At 42.6% G+C, this 27,306-nt stretch overlaps 2 protein-coding genes across 2 annotated transcripts in view; both read left to right on the plus strand.

Moving 5' to 3' along the window:
* Positions 1-19,475, plus strand: part of ITK (IL2-inducible T-cell kinase) — a 59,008-nt gene extending 39,533 nt beyond the window's left edge. The window contains exons 9-17 of the mRNA XM_015428316.1: positions 2,693-2,772; positions 4,733-4,869; positions 6,488-6,562; positions 7,624-7,795; positions 11,395-11,611; positions 12,246-12,310; positions 12,845-12,963; positions 14,145-14,302; positions 19,404-19,475. Of these exons, the coding sequence (XP_015283802.1) occupies positions 2,693-2,772; positions 4,733-4,869; positions 6,488-6,562; positions 7,624-7,795; positions 11,395-11,611; positions 12,246-12,310; positions 12,845-12,963; positions 14,145-14,302; positions 19,404-19,475 (1,095 nt within the window). The remainder of the gene's footprint in view (positions 1-2,692; positions 2,773-4,732; positions 4,870-6,487; positions 6,563-7,623; positions 7,796-11,394; positions 11,612-12,245; positions 12,311-12,844; positions 12,964-14,144; positions 14,303-19,403) is intronic.
* Positions 19,476-27,026: 7,551 nt separating this feature from the next.
* LOC107124835 (cytoplasmic FMR1-interacting protein 2) overlaps positions 27,027-27,306 on the plus strand; it is a 119,186-nt gene continuing 118,906 nt past the window's right edge. Inside the window, exon 1 of the mRNA XM_015428342.1 lies at positions 27,027-27,104. The gene's annotated coding sequence lies outside the window, so the exon portion shown is untranslated. The remainder of the gene's footprint in view (positions 27,105-27,306) is intronic.

Below are 27,306 nucleotides of genomic sequence, written 5' to 3' on the forward strand. Positions count from 1 at the left end.
CACCACCACCCTCAATGGCTACTAGCCCTGGTGGGAATTGGTTTTGTCCTTACTAACAGGTGCTTGGCTAATAGTCACTTGGTTTGATTTTGAGTGTGCTTTTTACAAAGCTTGTCAAATCACTATTTTCAAAGGTTTTTAATATTACTTTGGGGCATCTAGACAAAGCTGATATTTGGGGCATCTTATTTATTTATTATTTATATCCCACTTTCCCCCCTGACTGGGGACCCTTCTCCACTTAGTCCTCACAACCACTGTGTAAGGGTAGGTTAGTCTTGAGCAGGGGTGGCCAAACTTGCTTAACGTAACAGCCACATAGAAGAAACGTCATATATTTGAGAGTCGCAAGACATGAACAAATATCACACATTTTTTATTGAAAAATATGCAAATTTGCTTTTTATTAACATTAAATGAGGCTGTGTGAAAGAGCCACGTATGGCTCCCGAGCTGCAGTTTGGCCACCCCTGGTCTTGAGAGTGTGTCCGGAGGCCTTTCATGTCTGAGTGGGGAATTTGAACCTGGCTGTTCCAGGTCCTAGTCTGACACTCTAACCACCACATCACACCAGCCCCCTTACTCTTTCTGAACCCAGAGATAGACTTCTCCTACCAGAAACAGAGCTCAGAATCCTACTGGCTAAATGATGTTTGGTAATAACTTGATGTGGTACTGGAGAAGACTCTTGAGAGTCCCCTGGACTGCAAGAAGATCAAATTTGTTACTGTATTTTATTGTAATTTATTGTTTTTAAATTATGTGTTTATTGCTGTAACATTGGCACATGGTGCCCTTGTCAGCCGCCCTGAACCTTTGGGGTAGGGCGGGATATAAATCCAAATATAAATAGATAAATAAATATAAATAAACAAATAAATTGTCAATCCTAAAAGAAATCAATCCTGACTGTTCCCTGGAAGGCCAGATACTAAAGATGAAGCTCAGATACTTTGGCCACCAAATGAGAAGGGAACACTCGCTGGAGAAGACCCTGATGCTGGGAAAGATTGAAGGTCAAAGAAGACGGGGACGGCAAAGGATGAGATGGTTAGACAGTGTTATTGAGGCAACGAACATGAAATTAAGCAAACTCCGGCACAAGACAGAAGACAGGAGGGCCTGGCGTGATGTGGTCCATGGGGTCGCGAAGAGTCAGACTCGACTGTGCGACTGAACAACAACAAATAATTTGATGATATAATTAAACTTGAAATCCATAGAAGCTAAATATATTAAGGAAATTGACTCCTGGTAGATTTCAGATTCACAAAGCCAGTGAGGTACAGAGTGCTGCCACAAAGGTCACTGGACCTGTAACTAACTCTTATCCTAAACAACCTCACAGTGTTGTTGAGAGGATAAAACAAGGAGAAAACTTACATGTATGCTCTCCCTAGTTCCTTAGAGAATAGTCAGAATCCAGATGTAGGATCCAGATGTGAGAATTCAGTACTTGTCCAGGTCAGAGAAAAACTGAATGTTTAATGCAAGGAAACTACTTCAAAGAGGAATTTCAGACGGCCTATATATTCCATTTCAGGAACTGTTCACTAACGGTTTCTGTCTGTCATTTCAGACATAACTGTTTTAGTAATGGTTCTCTGATGGAATATATTTACCCTTTCATACAGAAATGCTTCTGTCCTGTTTGGGAAGCGTGGCTGAAGCATTTTTACTACAAACTGCTTCCAAGTGGTTTTTAATTCCTTCTACCGCTTCTGAAGCACTATAGGGTGCTATGTAAAATGCCCCTGTAGTGCTTCCTACTATGATAGTTCTTTTCACACCCTTTTTCTCCCCACATGTGATCATCCTTTAAAAAAAATGTTCTATTGGGAGCGCTATGGCGCTACAGCAGGAGTACAATTCAGTGCCATAGTGACCCCATTGAGATCCCGGGACTCTATTTAAATACACTGACATTTGCTACTGTATCTCAGACATTGTATTTATCATGTCTGTTTAAAGATTAAATCACTGAAAATAGCAATGAGCACAAATGTACCAGGACAGCATGAAAAAGGAGGAGGAGGAGGTGCTTTACTAGTTTGGGCTTTGATGAATTAAAAAGCACCAGACTAGCCTGCTACCTGGGTTTCAAAACTGTCCAGTCCCCACCCCCCACACTTGAATTCTGTATCCAGTGAGCTCCTTGTTTCCAGGGGACAGCAGTAGCGAATGTCAGTGTATCTAAATGGAGTCTAGGCATCTCAATGGGGTCACTATGGTGCTGATTTGTAGTCCTGATTCAGCGCCATGGCGCTCCTAACAGAATGTTGTTGTTTTTTAAACCCTGTCAGGGAGATTGTACGCACCTGGGGGGGGGGGAATGGCAGGAAAAGAAAGCGGCGCAGTTTGAAATGACAAACTGCTTCAGAGACGGCTCCTTACTGGAAGGGAAAGGCTGCGTGAAACGGCTGTCCCTGTACCGATTTAGTCCATGATGGTACAATAACGGTTTTAAAAGGGTAATGTGAAATTCCCCTCCATCTTTTCCTTCTTTCTGAGATTAGCATCTCCTGAGCTTCTTCTTCTTATAAAGAATAGTTCATATTGTAACTCATGGTTCACTATGACATTCACCAAGAGGATGTGAAGTGATTTCATACTTTAAAAATACTCTTTGTAGAGACAAAGCTACAATATCATTGCATTTATTCTGACAAATTCCATTCCTTTCTGTTTTCAGGCTAAGGAAGGAGCCTTCATGGTGAGAGACTCAAGGCACCCAGGCACATATACAGTCTCTGTCTTCACAAGAGCTCTGAGGTGTTGATTCAGTTATTTGACGATATTTTCAAGAAGATACCTTATGTTACATAAGATTATACTTAAGATCCAAAGAATCATGAGCTGAGCTCTGCTCATAAAACAAATATTTATTGCCTCCCCTTGTCATATTTTTTTGTATCCAGTGAGGTTATGGGGGACCAGCCTTGACTACAGTTTGGGGGCTGTAGTGGGTTGAGGGGATTGTTGGAAATCACCTCCACTTCTTGGATGAATGGAAATCCCCTTCTGTTCCCTGCAAACTTGGATCCAAACAACAGAAAGTTTCTTTGCTCCGCTCCAAAACATGTAGATGAATTGTGAAAATATGTGTATATTTTAACATATTTATTTTCAGCATGAGGAAAATGTTCCTGCAAGATGAGGTTTCATTTGCAAAAAAAAAAAAAACTTTTTTCTATGGCACATTGAAAAGAATAGGTTTGTTGATAAGCATTTGTAAATTTGATTGGACAAAATTCACATAATTTTTATTTGAGACATAACTTTTGGCAACTCAGTGGCAACTTACATCCTAGTACACATGTTTATGACTGGGCTGAAAGTCTGGAGGCCAAGCTGTACACGTATATCAAAACGTACTGTTAGCCCTACTTTCCTGGATGGACAGCCTATATATTTCCATGAATATTTTCTAGAAGAACTTTAGCATCAGCCAAAATGACTAATTTCCATAAGCTTGTTATTTTTCACTTTCACTTCTGTTCAACTCTCAGCATAAAAAAGATGCCTTTTCTGAAAATAATTTTGATTCAATGGCCTGATAGCAATAAAATATTTTATGAAGTGAGAAATGTATGAATGATTATGGGTAGGGGAGGAATATTGGTGGTGGTCATAGAAGCCAGTCACATTCCTATGGCATTCTGCTGACGGCCTATTTTGACATTACATCAGTGGTGTGGGAGCTGCAGCTGCGAGGCTCCTTGCCGTACCATTCTGGTAATGCAGGATCCCTGAGATCACGTGGAAATGGCTCCTGACATGGGTATTACTAGAGGTGTGCTTGAAAGAAAAAATGTGTCTCCTTTTTCATTTTAAAGATCCCATTTGTATGGATTTTCATTCATTCTAATTATGTTTGTTTCATATTTCATTTTTTGTAATTCCTTTCAGTTTCCCACTGATGTTAATGGGAAACCAGCCAGTCTTCCCCTCCCCATAACATTCCTGTTTTACATCCAAATGACATGCAGTTTTCAAGTATTCTGCTGCTATGTCAGGCCATTACACTGGCCAATTTTCAGCTAGATAAAACAAAGGATGCCGATTTTAGACACAATTTTAAAAGTTGGTATATCCTATTTACTTCCCCTTGGTCAGACGTGTCACTGTTGCAGACTGGAGAGCTTTCCACTCTCACTCTTGTAACTTTTCTGATGTGCCAGCCAATGTACTCAAAGCAAAGTGCCTCCACTGCACTGCTTTGTATTGCAATAGCAAAACTAATGGGAAACAAAATAAATGGAGTTTTTCATTGGTTTCTCATTTGTTTGGTGGTCCCCCCCCCCCCATTAATTTCTATTATGAAAAGGAATGGGGTGCATCCGTAATTCTTACAACAGTGTTGCCCTCCCCTCTCTTACCCCTCTCTAGGGTAAGACTGAGTCTCTCATGGTGAGGTGAAGTGAGATGAAGAAAAGAGAAAGTGAAGGGCACATCATGTTTTTGAAAAGTTATCAAATCCATCTACTCCAGACTTTATGAAGTGTATGTATTCCAACAGAAATAGAAGAAGGAAGTAAAATGGGTTTATTATGCTTGAGGTAGATAGAGACTGTGGAGGCCATTAATTTGGCGTTGTCGTCTCAGACGTATGGTTTGTAACACACCTCCACTGTGTGCCCCAAGTTCTATTGATGCTTAGTAGTTTGCTCCTCTGCCCTACCTTGAGCTTTAGCTGTCTCTACACATATTTGAACGCATTAATTTTTTTTAGCAATCAGAACAACCCAGTTATAAAGCATTATCACATCAAGGAGACATGTGACAGCCCCAAGAGGTATTACCTGGCAGAAAAGTACGTCTTTGACTCTATCCCAGAAATGATCAACTATCACCACCACAATGCAGGAGGTAAGTAGAAGCAGGGAAAGTGAAAACGAGGGGGGGAAACAAGTTTGAAATAACTCAAAGTTTCTTCAAAAATAAAAGTGTCTCAAAATAAATAGCCAGTTAACATTTATCCTTATTACCTATTCAACTACTATGAAAATGAACAGTGTTTTGTAGGAAGCCAGAAGATCATGGAATATAATCTGAAGAAGGTTAGCTGAAAAACTGACTGTGAAAAAGGTGTTTCCTTTAAAAGTTTATGTGAATGATTGCCTGTGGTCTCTGTTAAACTCTTTACTACATATGCTCCATGATGTATCATTTGAGGTTACTTAGAACAGACATCCAAGAACAACAGTAGTGCAATATTGTTTTATTAGGGCTAACCAAAATATCACAATTCCAGGGTTTCCTAGAATTCTTCATCCAGCTGCATGCTAAATGAAAGAAGAGGAGGATGGGTGTAGAGAGAAAATACATGCTTTAAGGCTTATTTGCAGATTATCAAACTCCTCCTGAGCACTGCAGGTCTCTATAAGGGTGGGACAAGCAGAATAAATATGGTAGTCCTCAGGGGTCATTTCATAGAAAAAGTGGTGCAGGAGCTCATTAGCATAACTTATTAGCATAACTCATTAGCATATATCACACCCCCTGACATCACCGGAAGTGTGTCAGAAGGCAACACCCACGACTCAGGCTCCAATGCACTGTTTTGGACTGCTAGCTATTGGGAGGGGGGAACGTGCAGATCTGTCCTCGCAGAGGAGGGAGAGCTTGTAACTGAATAAAACTTGGTCTTAAAGGTGCCACTGGACTGTTTTGGATTGCTAGCTGGGGGGAGGATGCGCAGATCTGCCCTCACAGAGGAGCGAGAGCTTGTACCTGAAGGCGGGGGGGGGGGGCGCGGCAAGTTTTCTGGTATCTGGCTGCTGCTTGCTCCTCGTGGCCGACTGAGAGCTGCTGGGAGCAGGGGCGGGGCTTGTTGCATGTGCCCGCCCCCTGGGCTCCTTACTGCCGGAGCTCCATTCCTGTACGCTCCCGCAGGAAATGACCCCTGGTAGTCCTTACATTATCAGGAAAAATAATTTTAGATGTTATACTAGGGTGAATAGGAAGGCTCCATATCTGTGCAGCAGAAAGCCTTACTATCTGAATGTTTTATGGAAGATCTCGTGTTCAAATAGGAAGAATTTCAGGGAAATTAGCATGCTGCTAACATAAGAAGCCAATGTTGGATCAGGCCAATGGCCCATCCAGTCCAACACTCTTGTCACACAGTGGCCAAAAATAGCAGCTGCCATCAGGAGGTCCACCAGTGTGGCCAGGACACTAGAAGCTCTCCCACTCTTGCCCACCCCCCAAGCACCAAGAATACAGAGTTCCTATCAATACCCTGTGGCTAAAAGCCACTGATGGACCTCTGCTCCATATGTTTATCCAATTCCCTCTTGAAGCCATCTGCCACCACCTGTGGCAGTGAATTCCATGTGTTACTCACTCTTTGGGTGAAGAAGTACTTCCTTTTATTTGTTCTAACCCAACTGCTCAGCAATTTCATGGACTGCCAACGAGTTCTTTCTCTACCTGCTTTATCTGCCACCTCTTTCCCCTTCTTGTATTGATCTTGGGAATACAGGACTTGTAACTCGTTTGCGGTATGCTGTTTGCTCCTGGAGAGAAAAAGCCCCTGTGACTGCTGGTCTAAGCTATGGTAAGCCACCTTGATTAGATAGATCTAACTGTACTTATTATTCAGGTACAAGAAGAATAAATCAAACAGTCTAAGGGATTGTGGAGTGATTAAATTATTCCTTCCACTGATCTGTCCCGATGGGGATTTAATACTGTTCTTAAGATTGTAGGACAGAATTAGAGAGGTGGAAGATATCAAAAAGCCCAGATCAGCATCCAGTCATTCACAGGTCAACCTATACAATTCATACCTTGTTTTGTTTCCCATAAACAACTTTAGAGATGTTCAATGCAATCATAAACAGAGCTACACCCTTCTAAATCCACTGCTCTTTTAGAATTGCACTGCAATACTTGGTCTCTGTAGAGAGCCAGCGTGGTGGAATGGTTAAGAGTGACAGACTCTAATCTGGAGAACTGGGTTCAGTTTCGCACTCCTCCACTTGAAGTCAGCTGGGTGACTTTGGGTCAGTCACAGCTCTTTCAGAACTCTCTCAGCCCAAAATAACAAGTCTAGTGCACCACCTAGTGCTGCATAATGCTAAAAAGAGCTAGAATTTTAGGCTGCCAGACCATCTTAGGATCTCCTGGCTATACAACACATAATGCCATACAATAATTATCATTATTGTTTGTTCTGTAGTTCTAGATTACTTGAACAAACAAGTCGTGATTAATATTATAAGCAAAGAGAACTCAGCCTGAGAAAATTCATTTCCAAACCCTGAATTAGTCCTTTTGAACCCTAACACCATTGGTGAAATAGGAGGTAATCTCAGTGAACTAATGTAAATCTAATCTCAAAACGCCTTATGTCTCAACATTTCAAAAGGGGTAGCAACTGGGGACCTACTAACCATTAGTATTATGCTAAGACCTCCAAATACAAAGTGCTGAAGTGCTCTCTGAAGCTAACCACATTCTTATCAGTAAAAGGTTAAATAACTAAACAAGTAAGCACTCATTGTAACTACTGGTAAATATAGATAAGACCACTGTTGTACTCTCTCTTTTTTCCTTCCTAAAAGTAGTAATCATGATTTAAAGTGTTTTTTTGGGTTTTTTGCTTTTCCTTCCTAGGAAAATGGATGATAGACCCTCAGGAACTTACTTTTGAGCAGGAAATTGGTGTCGGTGAATTTGGGGTAGTTCATCTTGGCTCCTGGCTTCAGCAGATGAAGGTGGCCATAAAGACTATCCGTACAGGAGCAATGTCAAAAGAGGACTTTATTGAAGAGGCCCAAGTCATGATGTAAGCAACACAAAACTCCACTTAGGTTAACAGCATTGTGTCATGTCTTTGGAGAACAATGCTGAGTGAACCTAATGATACCTGACATTTAGGTACCACCATTTACTTCAGCATGGAGTTGTTCAGTTGTGTGGCTTTTGAACTCTAAGCATGGTCCAGCTACTGTAAACTTCTCAGTAAGTTCTATAATCAGAATCATAATGATCTTCTAGTGCTTCTCTTTCTCCACTGTATTGGATTTTGCTTCAAGGACAACCTGGGAAGCTGTGCATATTCCTTAGTGCCTCTGGTGAAACTAACATTTATCAGAAGAACAAGAGTTATCCTTTGTACTTTATTTATGTTCATGTGCATAAATGAATGACAAAAAGCGAGGATATTTGCAAGATGTTTAGGTTGGTAGCAGATCTGTACTCTATCCTTTTTAATATTAGGTAACACTAATAAGTAAGTAAGTAAGTAAATTTATTACAGTCATTGACCAGTACACAGTAAAAGGTAACACTGAAATACAGGGATGAAGGGTCTACAGCCAACATAAAGAGACTCTCTTTGTTTGGCTCAAGGACTTTTTTAAATCCTAAGAATTTCTGCTACTGTTCTCAACAGTATGTTTCTAGTTGTCATGGTTGGGAGAAAACAATTGAAAATAGGACATCATTTCCTAAAGGATTAGAGGCTAGAAGCAAATGAAAAACCCACAATTTAAAATAACCAGTTATTTTGAATGTTTGGAATTTGTCCTAGCTGGTTGAAAGTTGCAACTAATTTCATACTATTGAAATACCTAGATTAGTTGTCAGACTCAAACTAAGAATCCACTGTGGCCTTGATGCTAAACGAGCTCCAAAAGAATACAGGAAAAATACTCTGATATAACTGGTAACCATTTCAGTGAAAGTATGTCAACTGAAATCATAACTACATCATTTGTATAACTACTTGGACAACATTCCCTGAGATAGAGTAATTTATACATGATCCCAAGAGACACAGAGAAAGCTGATACTTATATTTTACATAGTAAGATTTGTACACAAGTATTTCTTTTATGCAGAGATCCTCTTCAGCCAAAAAGAAGAGTAGTCCTGGGTTGGATCCCATGGAAAAGGTCTGCACGTGTGATGGGGGAAGGCAATTTTCACAGTTTCTCCCCCTGCTGCTACAGCCCTTCAGATACTCCCCCACACTGCTCCTGGGGAGTCCCCCACCCCTCAAGAACTATATTTCAGGGGCATTTCAAACTGCAGTGGAAATAGGGGAGGTGGGAAAGTCGTGCTTCCATACTTGAAATTTAGATGGTATCCAACTCACAGTGTACAAATGAGTGGTGGCTCAGAGGTTAAGACACTGAACTGCAGACCGGAAGGTCAGTAGTTCGGCAGTTCGAGACCCTAGTGCCGTGTGATGGAGTGAGCTCCCATCATGGTCCCAGCTCCTGCCAACCTAGCAGTTCGAAAGCAAGAAATTGCAAGTAGATAAATAGATACCACTTCGGAGGGAAGGTAACAGCATTCTGTGCACCTCGGCATCTAGTCATGCTGGCCACATGACCACAGAGATATCTTCAGACACCGCTGGCATTTTTGCTTGGAAACGGAGATGAGCTCCACCACCCTAGAGTCAGATTCAACTGGCTTTCGAGCTTTACCTATGAAGCAATACATCAATCCTTTATAGCACTGGTTCCCAAACTGGGCAATATCGAGCCCTGGGGGGTGCTGGAACGATCCAGGTGGGCAGTAGGAGCCTTGGGTTCAATTGGTGGGCGTTGAATAAAAATAAGGGGACGGTGGAAACATAAACAAAGAAGAGTCCAGAACCTATCTAAAGCAGCCTTTTCCTGCCTTCTCCTGGTCTTCCCTGGGATCAGGGCGGTGGAGGTGGAGAGGGGTCCCCACAGCCAATCACAGCCTTGTAAGACTGGTGTTGCTGCTGGGCTCTGGCTTCAGGCCAACAACATCTTTCTTTACTTACAACAACATGTTTCTTTTCCATGTGCAAATTTGTCCCCGCATCTTTTTGTCCACTTCTTGAAGGTAGATATCCAGGGGGGCGCTGAGTAATTTTTGTTTTCTGAAAAGGGGGCGGTAGGCCAAATAAGGCCCCGTTCATACGAGCCCATTTGGGACGGGAGCGGGACGGAACAGGGGCGGAGCAAACGGACGCGATCCCACCTCAACATCTGGGGAGCCCCCCGGCCGTACTGCGCATGCTCGGGCATGCGCAGTTCAGCAGCCTCCCCCTCCCATCGGGCTCGTCCTCCCCGGCGTCTGCTCTTGCCGGGGAGAAGAGGCGCTGCGGCCAGGGGATCCGTGGGATCCCGCCGCAGCGTCTCAACGTTGGAGCGGCTCTATTAGCCGCGCTTTTGCCTCGTGGTTTCCCTGCCGTGTGGCAGGGGCCAGAGTTTGGGAACCTCTGCTTTATAGGAAAGAGATGACTGAATTACGGTTCAGTAGAATAATGCATTGCTTTAGAAAAAAAACATTTTATATCTAATATTTGTTCGGAAAGGAGTGAAGATGGCATGGTGTAGCCCAATCTCATCAGATCTTGGAAGCCAAACAGGGTCAGTAGTTGGAACAGGGGCCACCAAGGAAGACTCTTGCAGAGGAAAACAATGGCAAACCACCTCTGCTTCTCACCTGCTTTGAAAGCCCCTGGCTCCAGTTGCCATAAGTCAGCTGTGACTTTATGGCACTTTACGCAAACACATAAATAATAGTAGGTTAGTTTTAACTACCTGTCCTGCTTTAGCTTTCGCTTTATGGAGAATAAGGGGAAAGTCAGGGGTGTTTTACTTACGTACCTAAAAAGTGGGCAATTGATTTTACTTTTCAAAAGTCATACAAGGTACAGATAGGATGTAATTTGAAATGGCATAGGAATATATAGACAATATATAGACCATCCCACGTGTGTAAGGTTGTCAGGTCTACTGGTCATAAGATATACCCATCAATTGTATATATAAAACTTTCAGCTCTGTGTGTAAAAAGTTTTAAGAGTCTGATATTTGGATCATTTCTTTTAACCTATTTTATCTTTTACTAATGTGTACACCGTAATAAATATTTGTATTTTTATAATAACTTATTTTGTTAGCTTGACCCTCATATATCACAGCCATATCTTGGGTTGAGTCCCCCCCCCCCACTTTTTTTTCTTGGTTTATATGTTTGACATCACCCAGAAGTGATGTCATTGCACAGGGCACGTGGGCGGGGCCTCTATCATTCGAGGAAAAACCATAGAGTTTTCCCTCAAACAATAGAGTGTTCTCCCACACTGTGCCGTGCACAATGACATCACCTCTGGGTGATGTCATCGCACCAGGCTTGTTGGCCCAAGTACAGCACTTTGGAGGTGGGGTTCCCCCCACCGGCTGGATCCGGGCCGGCGGATTGGGGGCCCTGAAAGTGGGCAAATCCCCACCCCTAGTGGGGGAATAGTAAGCCTACATGTCTGGCTTTCTTCTTTCACTTTCATTTTCTTGCTCCTTCCCTTACTTTCCTGCTAAAACTGCTGAGTTAACACATGTATCAGTTCATGCAAAAGACTGTACATGCCAACACTGATCCATTCTTCTGTATTGGCAGGAAACTGTCTCATCCCAAATTAGTCCAGCTACATGGTGTGTGCATGCAACAAGATCCAATGTGCCTTGTGTTTGAGTACATGGAATTTGGCTGTTTGTGTGATTACGTGAAGCAGCAGCGAGGGAGCTTCTCAAAGGAAGACCTTTTGGGAATGTGCCAAGATGTATGTGAAGGAATGGCTTATCTGGAACAAGTGTCAGTCATCCATAGAGACCTGGTATGTCTTGACTTAGAAGGTACTCAGTAACTCTTAAAGAAGGAATAAAAAGAAAACATGACCTCAGATAATCCTTAATTTCTAACAATTAAGGCTGTACAAAATATTTTTTTTAATTTAACTTTTTAGGTGATTTCAGCATGGAGAAATTTTTCCTTTAACTTTGAGAATATTCATTTGTTTTCTGTCCTGTTTAGTGCCATTGTTTTCCCTCTCTACAGCTACTGCTTCAGAAACTTTTTCCCCTTCTGGTTAGTCCTTCTATGTTTGTAACACAAGGACAATTACTGCCAAATGAGGATCATATATTGAATGGGATGAAATTATGACTTTGTGTAGTGAGTGAGACTTGGCTATGTGATCAGTGAGGACAAACAAAGTCAATTGAGAGTGAAGGCAAAGCTTTTTTGAATTAGGAATCAAGCAGTACAAAGAATGATGATGTTACTGAAAGCAAACAAAACTAAGTGAGAGAGACAACAGAGAGGGAATGTAAATGTAAATTTTCACAGGCATTTCTGGAAAAATTTTCAAAAGGCTCTGTGTGTGCTTGTACTTTTGGACACTGAAAAAAATATCCCAAAATGCCGAGCCATATTAATTAATAACCTTCTATTTCTTGTGTTTTGTATAGGCTGCTCGGAATTGTCTGGTAGGAGAATGCCATGTTGTCAAAGTATCTGATTTTGGAATGTCACGGTAATCTGAACTTCATATGCATAACTAATCATTTACTCCTACTCCACTGGTGGAATTCCATTTATGTTGATCCTCCTTTCAAGTGCATCCAACACCAAGCTTACTGTGGTGATAAAACCAACATTTGGTCTGGAGCTCATAACTGCTCCATTCTTGCTATGATTTCTTCTAACCCCTCCTTCTCCCTCTTTATGGATAGAGATAGACCAAGCTTAAGAGGTGATATAAGAAAGTCATCTATTTCCATAGTTTACACATGGGTAGTTTACATTGTCATCTCAGGTCAAACATGTTTTGGAATTTTGAGCAATATTACCAAACAAAACAAAACAAAAACCTTAGGTGTGTGGGCTTGTCACAGGTAATTTTATACCATCATAGCAATAGTATAAAATTAACCGCTATCTGAGATGATGAGTTTTGAACTTCCTGCTTGTAGTGCTTGTTGAGTTACAGCCTTTCTTTGTTGCCTTTGCAACATAAAACAAGAATTATTATGATACTTGTGGTGCTAACCATGATTGTTTGTTCCAGATATGTCCTTGATGATCAGTATACAAGCTCCATGGGCACCAAATTTGCCATCAAATGGTCAGCACCAGAGGTTTTCTCCTATAGCCGGTACAGCACCAAATCTGATGTCTGGTCATTTGGTAAGATCTGTTAAGCAGGAAATTTTCATTCAGTCACTTAGACTTTCTTAGCTTGTTTGGGTACTTGGTAAGAAGGCTCAGCCTATATTCTATTTGTCCTTTAGCAGAAGAAGACTTTCAAACATATTGAAAACTAATTCGGGGATGCAAATTATTTTACACTATATCTGGCAATGTTTTACATGGACAGGTGGACATTTGCAGACACCAGCATCAGGGGATTCCTCTGTCACATCAAGATCATGCATCTAATGCTTTCCTCTTTACTATTCTCCACTCTTTTAACATTTTCCAATTGGTTATTAATCCACTCTATTGTGAGCCAGATAAAAATATCCTGGACATGTGAACTAGCCTGAATCTATTAGCAATCGTCTCAAGGACAATTGAATAATTTAGTTTATTCTTCGATTGTAGGCAGAATATCCCCTGTGAATGCTTTTAAAGTGTAGCAGTTATGAAAATGTTTCCTTGTCCAAGAATCAGCACAGTTTAGCCAAATTAAGTAGGAAATTGACTTACAGAAAGGACAGGCATTTGCATTGCATTCATTAGATTGTAATTAATATTTCTGTCAGAGTAAAATATTGGCTTTGGCAGAACCAAAATGAAACATTTCCATTCTGCCTGCTCATTTTGTATCGATCCCTAGTGGTTAGTATGTTTGTCTCTAGTCATATGAAACAATAACACTCGATTGAAAAACCAAACTTTTTGCTTCAATCTGGATTCCACTTTGGTTGGTAATTTTGCCTAGACACAACCAGTTAGCAGACAGATTTTGATTCCAGTCAGAAAATTACAGACTGCAATGATGCTCATCCAGAAGTAAACCCTCATTGAACAAAGTGGGACTTTTTTTTCTGAATTAATATGCATAAAATTGAATCTCTTGAAACAAAAAGTTTAAGTGATTCAGATGAGATCCAGCACTCATGTAGTGGCAGTAACAATAACAAACGTCACAGAATCTATTGGCAGAGGCAAATAGACAATTAGGAAGTTGTTTGGGATAGTTGGATAGGAAATCTCTCATTTATTCTCATTTGAAAAATTACTCTACAGTAGGTGTCCGGTAAATATATGGGACCTTAAAGTAAATCTGAAGATATCTATAGGGAAAAGATGGATTAGGAACATTAACATTACCATGATGACATATTCTGCTTGTTTTGTTTCAGGAGTGTTAATGTGGGAGGTGTTCAGTGAAGGCAGAATGCCTTACGAGAATCGGAGCAATGCTGAAGTGGTGGAAGAAATCAGCTCTGGTCTCCGCTTGTATAAACCCAGACAGGCCTCCAATACTATTTACAAGCTCATGAGAAGTTGCTGGAGTGAGGTCAGTGCTGTAACAGGTGCTGCTTAACTCAGGCAAGCTGGCATTAAAGGGTGTTTAAAGGGATTGCAAGGGCTGCGGTGGCTCAAGTGGTTAAGATGCTGAACTGCAGACTGGAAGGTCAGTAGCTCGGCAGTTCGAGACCCGAGTGCCGCATGATGGAGTGAGCTCCTGTCTCTGGCCCCAACTCCTGCCAACCTAGCAGTTCGAAAGCAAGAAATTGCAAGTAGATAAATAGGTTCCGCTTCGGTGGGAAGGTAACAGCACTCCATGCACCTCAGCGTTTAGTCATGTCTTTGGACAGCGCTGGCTTTTTGGCTTGAAAACGGAGATGAGCACCGCATCCCTAGAGTCGGATTCAATTGGCTTTTGAGCAAGGGAAACCTTTACCTTTAGTCCCTTTAAGCACCTTCTGGGTGAAGCTACAGCCTGGAGAAGGGACCGCAAGCCCTTTAAATGCATTCAGAGTTCAGCTGCAGCTTGCAAAAGGCATTTAAAGGGACCATATTCCCCTCCACTGGAAACAATGGAGGATGGGGGCACTTTCTTCTGGGGCCCACAGAATTGGACCCCCGATACAATATTTTTGAAACATGGGGGGGGGTTTGAGGAGAGGCACCAGTATGCTGCCCCCTCATGGATCACTGCCTTGTCGTGGCGAGGGGGCTTGCGTAGTTCAATGAAGCTGTGGGCTATGCCATGAAGGGCCACCCAAGACGGACAGGCCACAGCAGAAAACTCAGACCAAGAGTGATCCCCCTGGAGAAGGTAATGGCAACCCACTCCAGTATGTTTGCCAAGAAAACCCCATGGACAGTATCAAAAGGCTAAAAGATATGACGCCGGAAGATGAACCCCTCAGGTCGGAAGGCGTCCAATATGCTACTGAGGAAGAGCAGAGGGCAAGTACAAGTAACCCCAGAAAGAGTGAAGCGGCTGGGCCAAAGCCGAAAAGATGCTCAGTTGTGGATGTGTCTGATGGTGAAAGGAAAGTCCGATGCTGCAAAGAACAATACTGCATAGGAACCTGGAATGTAAGATCTATGAATCAAGGTAAGCTTGACGTGGCCAAAAAGGAGATGGCAAGACTGAACATCGATATCTTAGGAATCAGTGAACTTAAGTGGACAGGAATGGGCGAACTTAACTCAGAAGACCATTATATCTACTACTGTGGCCAGGAATCTCGTAGAAAAAATGGAGTGGCCTTTATAGTCAACAAGAGAGTGCAAAAGTCAGTACTGGGATACAATCTCAAAAATGACAGAATGATTTCGGTCCGATTCCAAGGCAAACCATTCAACATCACAGTAATCCAAGTCTATGCCCCAACCACTGATGCAGAAGAGGCTGAAGTGGACCGGTTCTATGAAGACCTACAACACCTCCTAGAACTAACACCAAAAAATGATGTCCTCATCATCATAGGGGACTGGAATGCTAAAGTAGGAAGTCAAAAGGTAACCGGAATAACAGACAAGTTTGGCCTTGGAAAGCAAAATGAAGCAGGGCAAAGGTTAACAGAGTTTTGTCAAGAGAACACACTGGTCATAGCGAACACCCTTTTCCAACAACCTAAGAGGCGACTCTACACATGGACATCACCAGATGGGCAACACCGAAATCAGATTGACTATATAATTTGCAGTCAAAGATGGAGAAGCTCTATCCAGTCAGTAAAAACAAGACCTGGAGCTGACTGTGGTTCAGATCATGAGCTACTCATTGCAAAATTCAGACTTAAACTGAAGAAAATCGGGAAAACCACGAGGCCATTCAGGTTTGACCTAGATCGCATCCCTGATGAATATACAGTAGAGGTGAAGAATAGATTCAAGGGTCTGGATTTGATAGATAGAGTGCCTGAAGAACTATGGACGGAGGTTCGTGACATTGTACAGGAGGCAGCAATCACCACCATACCAAAGAAAAAGAAATGCAAGAAAGCAAAATGGCTTTCTGATGAGGCTTTACAAATAGCAGAGGAAAGAAGGAAAGCGAAAGGCAAAGGCGAAAAGGAAAGATTTACCCAACTGAACGCAGATTTCCAGAGAACAGCAAGGAGAGATAAGGAGGCCTTCCTGAATGAACAGTGCAAAGTAATAGAAGAAAACAATAGAATGGGAAGGACTAGAGATCTCTTCAAGAAAATTGGAGAAATCAAGGGAGCGTTCCATGCAAAGCTGGCCATGATAAAGGACAAAAACGGTAGGGACCTAACAGAAGCAGAAGAGATTAGGAAAAGATGGCAAGAATACACAGAAGAACTATACAAGAAAGACCTCGATGTCCTTGACAACCACGACGGTATAATCACTGACCTCGAGCCAGACATCCTGGAATGTGAAGTTAAATGGGCCTTAGAAAGCATTACTAACAACAAAGCTAGTGGAGGTGATGGTATTCCAGCTGAGCTATTCAAAGTCTTAGAAGATGATGCTGTTAAAGTGCTGCACTCCATTTGCCAGCAAATTTGGAAAACGCAACAGTGGCCACAGGATTGGAAAAGATCAGTATACATTCCAATCCCAAAGAAGGGCAATGCCAAGGAATGTTCAAACTATCGCACAATTGCACTCATATCACACGCTAGCAAGGTCATGCTCAAGATCCTACAAGCTAGGCTTCAACAGTACGTGGATAGAGAACTACCAGAAGTACAAGCTGGGTTTCGAAGAGGTAGAGGAACGAGAGATCATATTGCCAACATTCGCTGGATTATGGAGAAAGCAAGAGAGTACCAGAAAAATATCTACTTCTGCTTCATTGACTATGCTAAAGCCTTTGACTGTGTGGATCACAACAAACTATGGCAGGTCCTTAAAGAGATGGGAGTACCAGACCACCTCACATGTCTCTTGAGAAACCTGTATAAGGGCCAAGAAGCGACAGTTAGAACCGGATACGGAACAACTGATTGGTTCAGCATAGGAAAAGGAGTACGACAAGGATGTATACTGTCACCTTGCTTATTTAATATATATGCAGAGTACATCATGCGAAATGCTGGCCTGGATGAATCACAAGCGGGAATTAAGATTGCTGGGGAAAAGATCAACAACCTCAGATATGCAGATGATACCACTCTAATGGCTGAAAGTGAAAAGGATCTAAAGAGCCTCTTGCTCAGAGTAAAAGAGGAGAGCGCAAAAGTGGGCTTGAAGCTCAACATCAAAAAAACTAAGATCATGGCATCCGGCCCCATCACTCCTTGGCAAATAGAAGGGGAAGCTGTGGAAGTAGTGACAGACTTCACGTTCCTGGGATCCCAGATCACCGCAGACTGTGACTGCAGCCATGAAATTAAAAGACGCCTGCTCCTTGGGAGGAAAGCGATGGCGAACCTAAACAGCATGATAAAAAGTAGAGACATCACCCTGCCAACAAAAGTCCGCATGGTCAAAGCAATGGTATTCCCAGTAGTCATGTATGGCTGCGAGAGCTGGACTATAAGGAAGGCCGAGCGCCGAAGAATAGATTCTTTTGAACTATGGTAATTGAGCAAACTTCAGAGCATGGCGGAAGACCGGAAGGCCTGGCGGGAGCTGGTCCATGGGGTCGCGAAGAGTCGGACTCGACTGTGCGACTGAACAACAACAACAACCAGTATGCTGCAAATTTGGTGCCTCTACCTGAAAAAATAGCCCCCACAGAGCCCCAGATACCCTCAGTTCAATTCTCTGTTATATCCTATGAGGACCATTGACTATAATGGTCCCCCATAGAGTATAATGAGCCAAAAAAATTCAGCAATCTTTAATATTTACCGAATCTGAATACCATACTAGTATTGGGATTTGGGAATAGTGGGAAATACCGATATTTTTTGCGTTCAGTATACCTGAACCTGAACAATACCGGGGAGGTGGTGTTTCACACCCCTAAAGCTTCCCTACAGGTGTCGCTGGTTCCCTCCTCTACTCTTGGGGTACTTCAGGAGACCATGGATGAAGGTCCATGATGGAGCCTCCAGGCCTGAGGGCTCTGCTGGTTCAGGGGGCAGTATCAGTGCTGGCTCAGGGTCCTTTGGGAAGATCCTAAGACCCCAGCTTCATGGGGAAAATCTGCCAAGGCAAGCTTTGGGGAAGGGTTGTTCTTTTCCACTGATGAGGACTCATCCTGCCATGCTAAGTTGAGGCAGTCCATGATGATGGAGGAGGAGGAGGAGGAGGAGGCAGAGAGGCTGAGTAACAAACGATTGGGGGATTCAGAGGCTGTACTAATTTTTCATCAATATTGACTCAGTGGTCTTTGTAAAATCTTTTTGCCAGTGTCCTGCATGGATTCATTGGAGGGAAGCACTGGAAGAAGATGGGGTGGGGTACAACAGCAGTTGTTCAGGCAGGGAACAACCCTACATATGCACAGATTTGGGGGGGGGGGCTAGGAGAGCACTCCTATTTTTATTTTATTATTCATTTATTTTGTCAGAAGGGCACAATGTTAGAAGTGACATTGTGCCCCCCTCCCCCCCCCCCCAAATCATCTAGCTACAGGGCTGACATGGGGCCACACTCACGAAAGAAGCTGCCCTGCAGTCTTCTCATTTCATGGTTACTTCTTCTATCAAGTTTATTGCTGGCTAGACAGGGAGAGTATCATTTGCTACCTGAGCAAGGAAAGTGAACTTTCTGGCAATACGAGACTGAAGGTCAAACTAGATGAGACAAAGATCTACCAGCTACTTGTAAAGGATAATTGCAGTGTGTATGGCCATGATTTGGATTGGTGCTATACAGGGAAAGGAGAGGGAGGCTTAATCTTTCTGTTCCTGCAGAATTTACCTATTGGACCCTTCTCCCCATGGTCTTTTTCCTTCTATGGCTAATAGGAGCACACTGGAGGCAGTTCCAACAGGTAAAATCAGGGAAAGTATTAAACTACCGTACCTTTCCCTGTGCAGCCCCAATCTGAATCTCAATATCTGTTTTGACCTTGATCTGACTCTTTCCATAGATGAGCTCCAGCCTGTTGTTTACACATCCATGCCAACAATATACTGTTTTAGTTTGCTTCAAGAGGTTTTCAGTATTGTTTTGTAATTGCTACTGGCCTTCGCAAAGTAGTATTTAATGTGGCTTTTTGTTCACTTTTTCCTCTTCAGAAGCAGGACGACAGACCATCCTTCTCTACCCTACTTTACCAGCTCAATGAAATCTCTGACTCTGATCTGTAGCCAGTGTTTTAAAGAGCTTTTTTAAGCTCCCGAAACTGAGAACATATGAAAAACATGCCTATTCTTATACATGTGTCAACCAGACTTTTTCATCATATGAATCTTCTGGAGACAGCCAGCCTGGGACAGAAGTTCTTACAAGAGTTGATCTCACAGCTGCCGATTGAGACAGTGGATAGCACCAGATGCTTTCAAGATGGTATGAGAATTTGGTGGATTACTCAGTGGAGATCCCTGAGCATTCTCTTCCTATCACACAGGAATATTAATAATACAGGCAATTAAGGTGAAGTGATTAGCCACTGTTTACAAAGATTAGACCTTTCCTTTATCGAAAAGGGTTCCAGATGATGATGAGCTGAAACATGACCCCCACCGTTCAAACCTGCTTGAAGCTGAAAGAGAATATCCAGCTAGCATTTTTTACAGCAGATCTGAAACACAGTCGTCTTAAAAGAGAATTGCACAAATTAACAGATCATATGGGTCACAAAACAGCGACAGGTGGGACTAAAACTGTTCTCTGGGAGGGTCAGGAATAGTCTATCTCCTGTTAATTCCGAAGTATAATATCCATAGATGTGGTAATGAAAAAGAATTTCACTTGTATGGATGGTGGGAGGGAAGGTGATATGGTGTAGCCCAGTCTCATCAGATCTCAGAAGCTAAGCAGGGTCAGTCCTTGGAAGGAAGACCACCAAGGAAGACTGCAGAGGAAGGCAATGCTAAACCTCCTCTGCTTCTCACTTGCCTTGAAAGCCCGTTGCAGGGGGTCCCCATTTTGGTAGCAATTTGAGCTTGTTGATTCATTGTAGTTTTTCACATGCCTTTCTGCATGTCCCATGATAGCACGTCATGTTTCTCAAGGGCAAAAGAATTTAGCTGACTCATACCTAAAACCTAATGAAGCCTAATGAAAGAATTCTGGCATATCTCATGCGCCTGTGGATCTAGCTTATTGCTAAGACTATACTGAGGTGTGTGTTTAGCTTAGTCTGTGAGCTCTGTAGAATTCAGATATGAAGTATGAACTGGATGGGAAATGGTGCATGGTATCATAATGGTTTCCGCATTATCTGACAGAAGGCCATGCACTCTTTTTCTTCCATTGTGACATCTATTTGGTCTGCAACAGCTGTCAACCATCAGCCATACTGTTAAATTCTATAGGTGGATGTTCCACCCAGGACATCTAATCACTAGACTTCTCTTACTCAAGTTCAGCCTGGAATTAGGCAGAATAAACTGGATACCATAATGTTGGGTGTCATTAAGGGCAGCCAATTGTAATTTATTTAATTTATTATTACAGAGTAATAAGGGGGGGGGCATATAAGATTTTCAGCTTGATTTACCAAAATATCTTGGCCTAGCTCTGTTGCTGTTTGTTCATTCACGATGTCCAGCTATACGACACACTATTTTGACCCCCTAACTCATGACTTGCTTCTGTGCTAATGTGTTTGATAGTTATAGCAGTGTTCCAGAGAGCAATGCCATATTTATACTTACAGGAGTTACAAAAAATATTTATTGGTCACAGATTGTTGTACAGTAGTATTAGAAAATAATTCAGAGTACATGTTCACATTCAGTAAGGTTTCTGTACACCTTATGGATTTGGAACTTTGTTAGATAGCCCCAAAGTAACAAATTTGAAATAAATGCTATAATTGAGCAAGACATACCCATGTGCGTTAGTGGCCTTCTGTCCACTTAGCTGATGGAGTTGTCCATCTTCCAGCCACACAAAGCCACACTGAACTGCCTGGAGGCATCTTTTAAAACAAATAGAAATTCATAGTGGCATTCATGGCTACCTATTCTTGTGTTTGATTATTGACACCTGGATCAGGGTCAATAATTGTACAGAATTTGTTATTGAGGTAATCTTTGACAAGTTTTTGCATATTGGGATATCTTAAACTTCCAGTGTCTAATTACAAAATGACAGTCACATGCCTCTAAGTGTCCGCCCAAAAGAGCTAGATTTTTTTCTGTAAAGTCATGTATTTTGTGGAACCACTAGCTTTTAAAATGCTGATATAGATTATTTAAAAAGTTATGTTGTCTTACGCATCCTCTTCTTGCTATATTCTTGCTATCCCATATTATCATACATAAGCTTTCTGACGTGGAGGAATAACCTGTTTTCTGCTCTTTTAACAGCAACAAAATATCTACTCCATAGTCCAGGATGTTTATCTGCTAATTTAATGTGCAAGTATGGTCAGGATATGGACAAAGAAACTTCTTTATGCTAACAAATTGAAGTGCAATTTTCAGATTAGATGAATGTACTTATTTAGCAGTGTACAGTTGTTCATTTACACTTGAGAAAACTGTAGATACAGAGAAATGTGTAGTATGATTAAATTCAGTGTGTGTGTGTGTGTATCAATTTTATGTCAAAATTTGTTGGGAAATTTGGAGAAAATCTTGTTAATAAACCTGTCTTCTGTCTGTTGGGTTTGGCTTCCTTTCATTCTGCTTTGTGGAGTGTCCCTCTTTCTTGTGCTTTTATCAGTTTCATAATACATGCCAGGGAAAAGCCTGTCCGGCAGATTGACTGGGAAGATCGGATCCGTGATACCTTTTGCCACATGGTAACAGATGTGTGATCATATCTTCCTATCTATAATGATAGCGGCCAATATACCTTGCTTTGGATCAGCTTTATGTATCTCTCAACAAGTATTCCTACGACAATATTTATTATACCAAGAACTTCAGCAAACTGCAAAAGCTCATCCTTTCCATTTGAAAACATGCCTGAATTTTCCAGTGAACTCGATTTTAGCCCCTGTGGGATCCTGTTGTTCAGAAATTTCAATGAATGTCTTTTTGACTCATTTTAATGCATTGTATGTTCAATGTCAGGCATCTGCAATGGCCCAAAGTGCTTTTAACAAGCTGCATTTGGCCCACAGGCTTTGCCCATATTTGGAGAATGCTAAACTGGTCACACTGGTCTATATAACATTAATTTCAAAACTTGACCATTGTAACACGCTCTATGTAATGGCTGCCCTTGAGGATGATTTTTAAGCTGCAGTTGGTGCACAATGAGGCAAACCCTCTGTTATCAGGGTGGGGTGCAGGGGTCATAATTCACCTATTTTGCAATCCTTGCATTGGTTTACTGGTTTCTAAGTCCAATTCAAGGCACCCTTTACAACTTTGGGCCCACAAATCTGAAGGATCGTCTCTTCCACTATGAGAGCCCAAGTACAACATTGCTCGGCACAGCAACAACTGTTGGTTATTCCAGTCTTTGCATGGGTTTGTTCTGTAGCTGCCCCTTCTCCAGTGGGTTTTCACTGTAGCTGCTCCAGCCCTATGGAACAGCTTTCCAACAGCAACTTGACAGCAAAAAAGGGCGGAAAAGACAGGACTTTTTTAGAGACTTTGGAGTCTATATGGTTTTTGTTGGCTAATATAGGTCCCGGTCACACGGGCCAGAAAATGCAGGGGGGAAGCATAGCTGTTTGCCCCAGAGCAAAGTAATGCGTGGCAGCCCGATCGAGGTCCCGTGGTTAGGCCGTGGTTAGGCCGAGGCCGAGGTCCCACGGCTATCCTGCAGCACTGCAAAGAAGCAGCGTGGCGCGATCACACCGGCAATCACTAGGCGCCGCTTCCGTGGCAAACGGGAATTTTTTTCACACCGAAGTTTGCGCATGCGCTTGATCGTTTGTGTGCATCCTGTGGAGACTTAAAAAAAACCCAAACATCCAGTGTGCGACGGGACATGGACAGGCGCCGGATGCCATGGGATTCAAGTGGAAACGTGATCAGACGCCCGCCCTTGCCCCGCGTTTTCCGGAAACTAGTACATCATATGTGGTAGTTTTTTACTCCACAACTTTGGCAAGAAGCCACGGGTTAGCCATGGCTGTACTACGCTTCCCAGATGTTGCGGCGTGATCGCACACCGAAAATCCGCCTATCACCTGTGTCTTTAGCGTGGCAACTTCTCTGTGTGAACGGGACCATAATAAGTTATTTTCAACTTTCTGTGATTCATGTGGTTTTAATTTGATATCCACCTTGGGAGAATGGCATGTTTATAGATGTTTTGAATAAATCACTAATCCATGTTATGCCACCTGTATTACTTGTCATCAGTTCCTTTCCTCCCCGTTATTGTCCTTATTCTAGCCTTGTATGCTACTGCCACTAAATATTACTACATAGTTGGCAGCAGCAGCAGCAGCAATAATAACATTAGCAAAACTAGTCATTTGTGCAGCTGGTAATCGTAATAAAAACAGTATAGACCTGATTATACATGATAATAGGCATGTCAAAGAAAATTTCCCTGTGTGGAGATGGCTGTCTTTACCTATGTGAGATTCAGTCAGACAGTACATCAGGGTCATGAAAGCCTAGTGTGATAATATCACATATATGTGCATTTTCAATGTGGCTAAACATGTTGCCAACTTCATAGAACTTTGCCTGGTGTTATTTTTAAACCAGACCACATACCTCAGAAATGCAGTGGTGAATGGAACACAGAGCTCTCTGTAAACTTAGAATGACCTCAGATTCTCTGTCCATGTCACCGGAGACTTTCAATCCATTATAAATCTCCAATGTTCTCTCCTTCAAAGACAGACGACCTATGTTGCCCCTGGAACTTTTCAATGTTAAGGAAAGGGGAGGGAGAGATGCATAGCTAAAAATCAAGGCTCCTTGCTGCTTTAATCCTCCCTGTTGTTTGAAGAATTAAATATTTTACTTTAAAAGAAATAAAGGTTTAATATGTTGCTGGCAAACTTTCTATTACTGCAGATAGGATCCCCCATTTATTAAAATGGAGGAACTTTTATGTATTCCAAACAGTGTCTAGTGGCCTAATTATCTACTGACATTTTAGGCAGTTTTCATTGCATTATTTGTTATATGTATATTATACTTCTTTGCTGCATTGCTGTTCTGTCCATGGTGCCCCTGTGTGATTGAAAATCAAAAATAAGTAGGAATGGTGAGATGAATCTTTCCTTCTTGTAGGTTCCGTCTGAACTTTTTAGCAACTGTCGTATTATTCTGCCAGAAGAGCCATGAAAGAAGATCAAAGTCTGCATTTTTCCCCAGTCAAGAGGCATTGCTTCATTTAGTAAGTCAGAAGGTGCAGGGTAGTATTTGCCTCAACAATGTATCTTGCTTTATTCCTTGTCAATAATTGAAGGCCCACTCAATGCAATATTTGCTCTAAATGAGAATCCTTGTCCTTCCCTGAATCAATGCTTCAGTGCTGTCCTGAGCAGATGAAAGGCTAGTGCATACACATCAAATTTCTTTTATCATTTCCATGTAGGAAAATAAAACATACCTTGCATAAAGTGCTGTGTGTGCCTATGTATGTACTACCATACATTGATAGAATTGTTGGCTCTTTCTTACAAACAGATGTATGCATATACATGCAGGATATATGTGCATTCACCGTAATATGTGAACAGGACAAGTGCAGCAATTTCCAGTGATGTGACCTAATGAGTCAGAATGGGAAACAGTTTAGAAATGCCTAAGTATGCAAACAATGGGACTCTATACTGTATGATACTCATATAAAATTGTAGTTCGGTGTAGTGGTTAAGAGTGCAGACTCTAATCTGGGACAACTGGGTTTGATTCCCCACTCCTCCACATGCAGCTGCTGGTGTGACCTTGGGTCAGTTACAAGTTGTTTCAGAGCCGTTCTCTCACGAGCAGTTCTTGAAAGAGCTCTTTCAGCCCCACCTACCTACCTCACAGGTTGTCTGTTGCGGGGAGGGGAAGGGAAAGGGATTGTAAGCCGCTCTCCTTCGGGTAGTAAAGGGTGGGGTATAAATCCAATCTCCTCCTCTCCTCTCCTACTAATTCTCATTCCCTTTCCCTTATATGAATAAAATTCCCTTCAAAACTTTAGTCATAGTTGCACTTATGAGTTCTATACACATGAGCACCAGTATACAAATATCTTCACCCCATTTGCTTTAAATAATTAATTAACTTTATTTATACCCCAACAGGACCTAAGCGCCTAACAGCATTCTCCTCCATTTTATCCTCTAAACAACCACATGGAGTAGGTTAGATGGAGAGCATATGACTGGCCTAAGATCACTGAGGAAGTGTTCATGGCAGAGTGGAGATTTGAACCAGATAACAGATGTAGGATTCCCAGCTTCAGGTTGGGAAATTCCTGGAGATTTGGGGATGAATCCTGGGGAAGGTGGGGTTTGGGAGGACAAGGACCTCAGGGGGTATAACCAGGGCTCTTTTTGTAGAAAAAGCCCAGCAGGAACTCATTAGCATAATAGGCCACATCCAACAGCATAAACTCATTAGCATATTAGGCCACACCCCTGACAGCACAGCTCATTAGTACATTAGGCCGCACCCCCATGTTACCAGAAGTGTGGTTATCCAGCCACACCCACCTTTTGCTTCTTATTCTCTTTACCTTGTTTGTTGACAAAACCCAGGACCTTTTTTGTAGCAGGAACTCCTTTGCATGTTAGGCCACACACCCCTAATGTAGCCAATCCTAATGAGTTTCTGCTGTTGGGTGTGGCCTATTATGCAAATGAGTTCCTGCTGGGCGTGGCCAACTCGGGAGCCAGCCGCGTTCCTGCCCAAAAATAGCCTTGGGTATAATGCCATAGAATCCATACTCCAAAGCAGCCCATTTCTCCAGTGCAACCGGTCTCTATCATCTGGAGATCAGTTGTAATTCTGGGGGATCTCCAGGCCCCACCCGGAGGCTGGGAATCCTAAAAAAGATAACTGGTTTATTTTAAATACCTTGGTTCAAATGGTTTGTGGGTAACACCCTTTAATTCTCAGTGACTGAAAGCATAACAAAATTGCATGTTCATGGCACAGTGCTAACAATGAAATGGTTACAAATATGTAAAATTAAAACTCTCCGATTTCCTCTGCAGATTTCTGAGTTTTTCTCAACAATATTTATCATACACAGTTTACTTTGGCACAAGAGAAATATACCCGATCATTATAATGTATTATGGAGGGATGAATATTTCCCACTTGGGGGGAGGAAATCAGCCAGTCTTCCTCATCTACTGTGTTCAAAAGTTTGTCCAATTGTTCAAGGGATAAACCAGAAATTCCACCGCATTAATGGTAGCCTTCTTATTTTTATTATGAGGCCAGAGAGGTCAACAAATGAGATTCCTCTTTATGACAACAGAAAGGAGTCGACTCAAATGGGTCCCTGTTGTCTGATGAACAGGTGCAGCTGCCTGACGGGAAGGGAGTAGCTGCATGGGGTGGAAGGCTTTGCGCGGGGAGGGGACGGGGGTCGGTTTCTCTCCCCAGCGGGAGAGAGGCGGTGAGTTCAGCACAGAGCTCAGGAAGCGCACTGGCTGCAGCCATTTCCTGCTCTTTGTATATCTGTCTGAGAGTCTCTCTCTCTCTCTCTCTCTCTCTCTGTGACACAGATAGACTCAGGCAGTAGCAGGAGGGGGCGGAGGAGGCGGAGACTGCCGTGCGGTGGTGGCGGCAGCAGCAACAGCGGCAGTCTCGCCTGAGCATCTCTGCCACCTTTCCCGCTGCTACTGTATCCCGCGCCCAGCCGCAGCGGCCGGCCGGCAGCATCCTCGCATCCCCCCCTACCAGGTACGAGCGGACCCTCCCCCCCGCTTTTCTTATCCAGGGATCGTGGGAAAGGGGGGAATCATGGCAGTCTCTTTGCCGCAGAGATGGGTAGCCCCCATCGAGCGTAAGGCTGGGGGGGGGGGGGTCGCGATTGCGGCTACAGGGATGCCGCCTGGCTTCATCGGGTGGGCGTAGGGCACCAAGCTGGACTCTCATGTCTGAA

The sequence above is a fragment of the Gekko japonicus genome, unplaced genomic scaffold (assembly GCF_001447785.1).
Source record: "Gekko japonicus isolate JY-2015 unplaced genomic scaffold, Gekko_japonicus_V1.1 scaffold635, whole genome shotgun sequence".
Classification (NCBI taxonomy): domain Eukaryota; kingdom Metazoa; phylum Chordata; class Lepidosauria; order Squamata; family Gekkonidae; genus Gekko; species Gekko japonicus.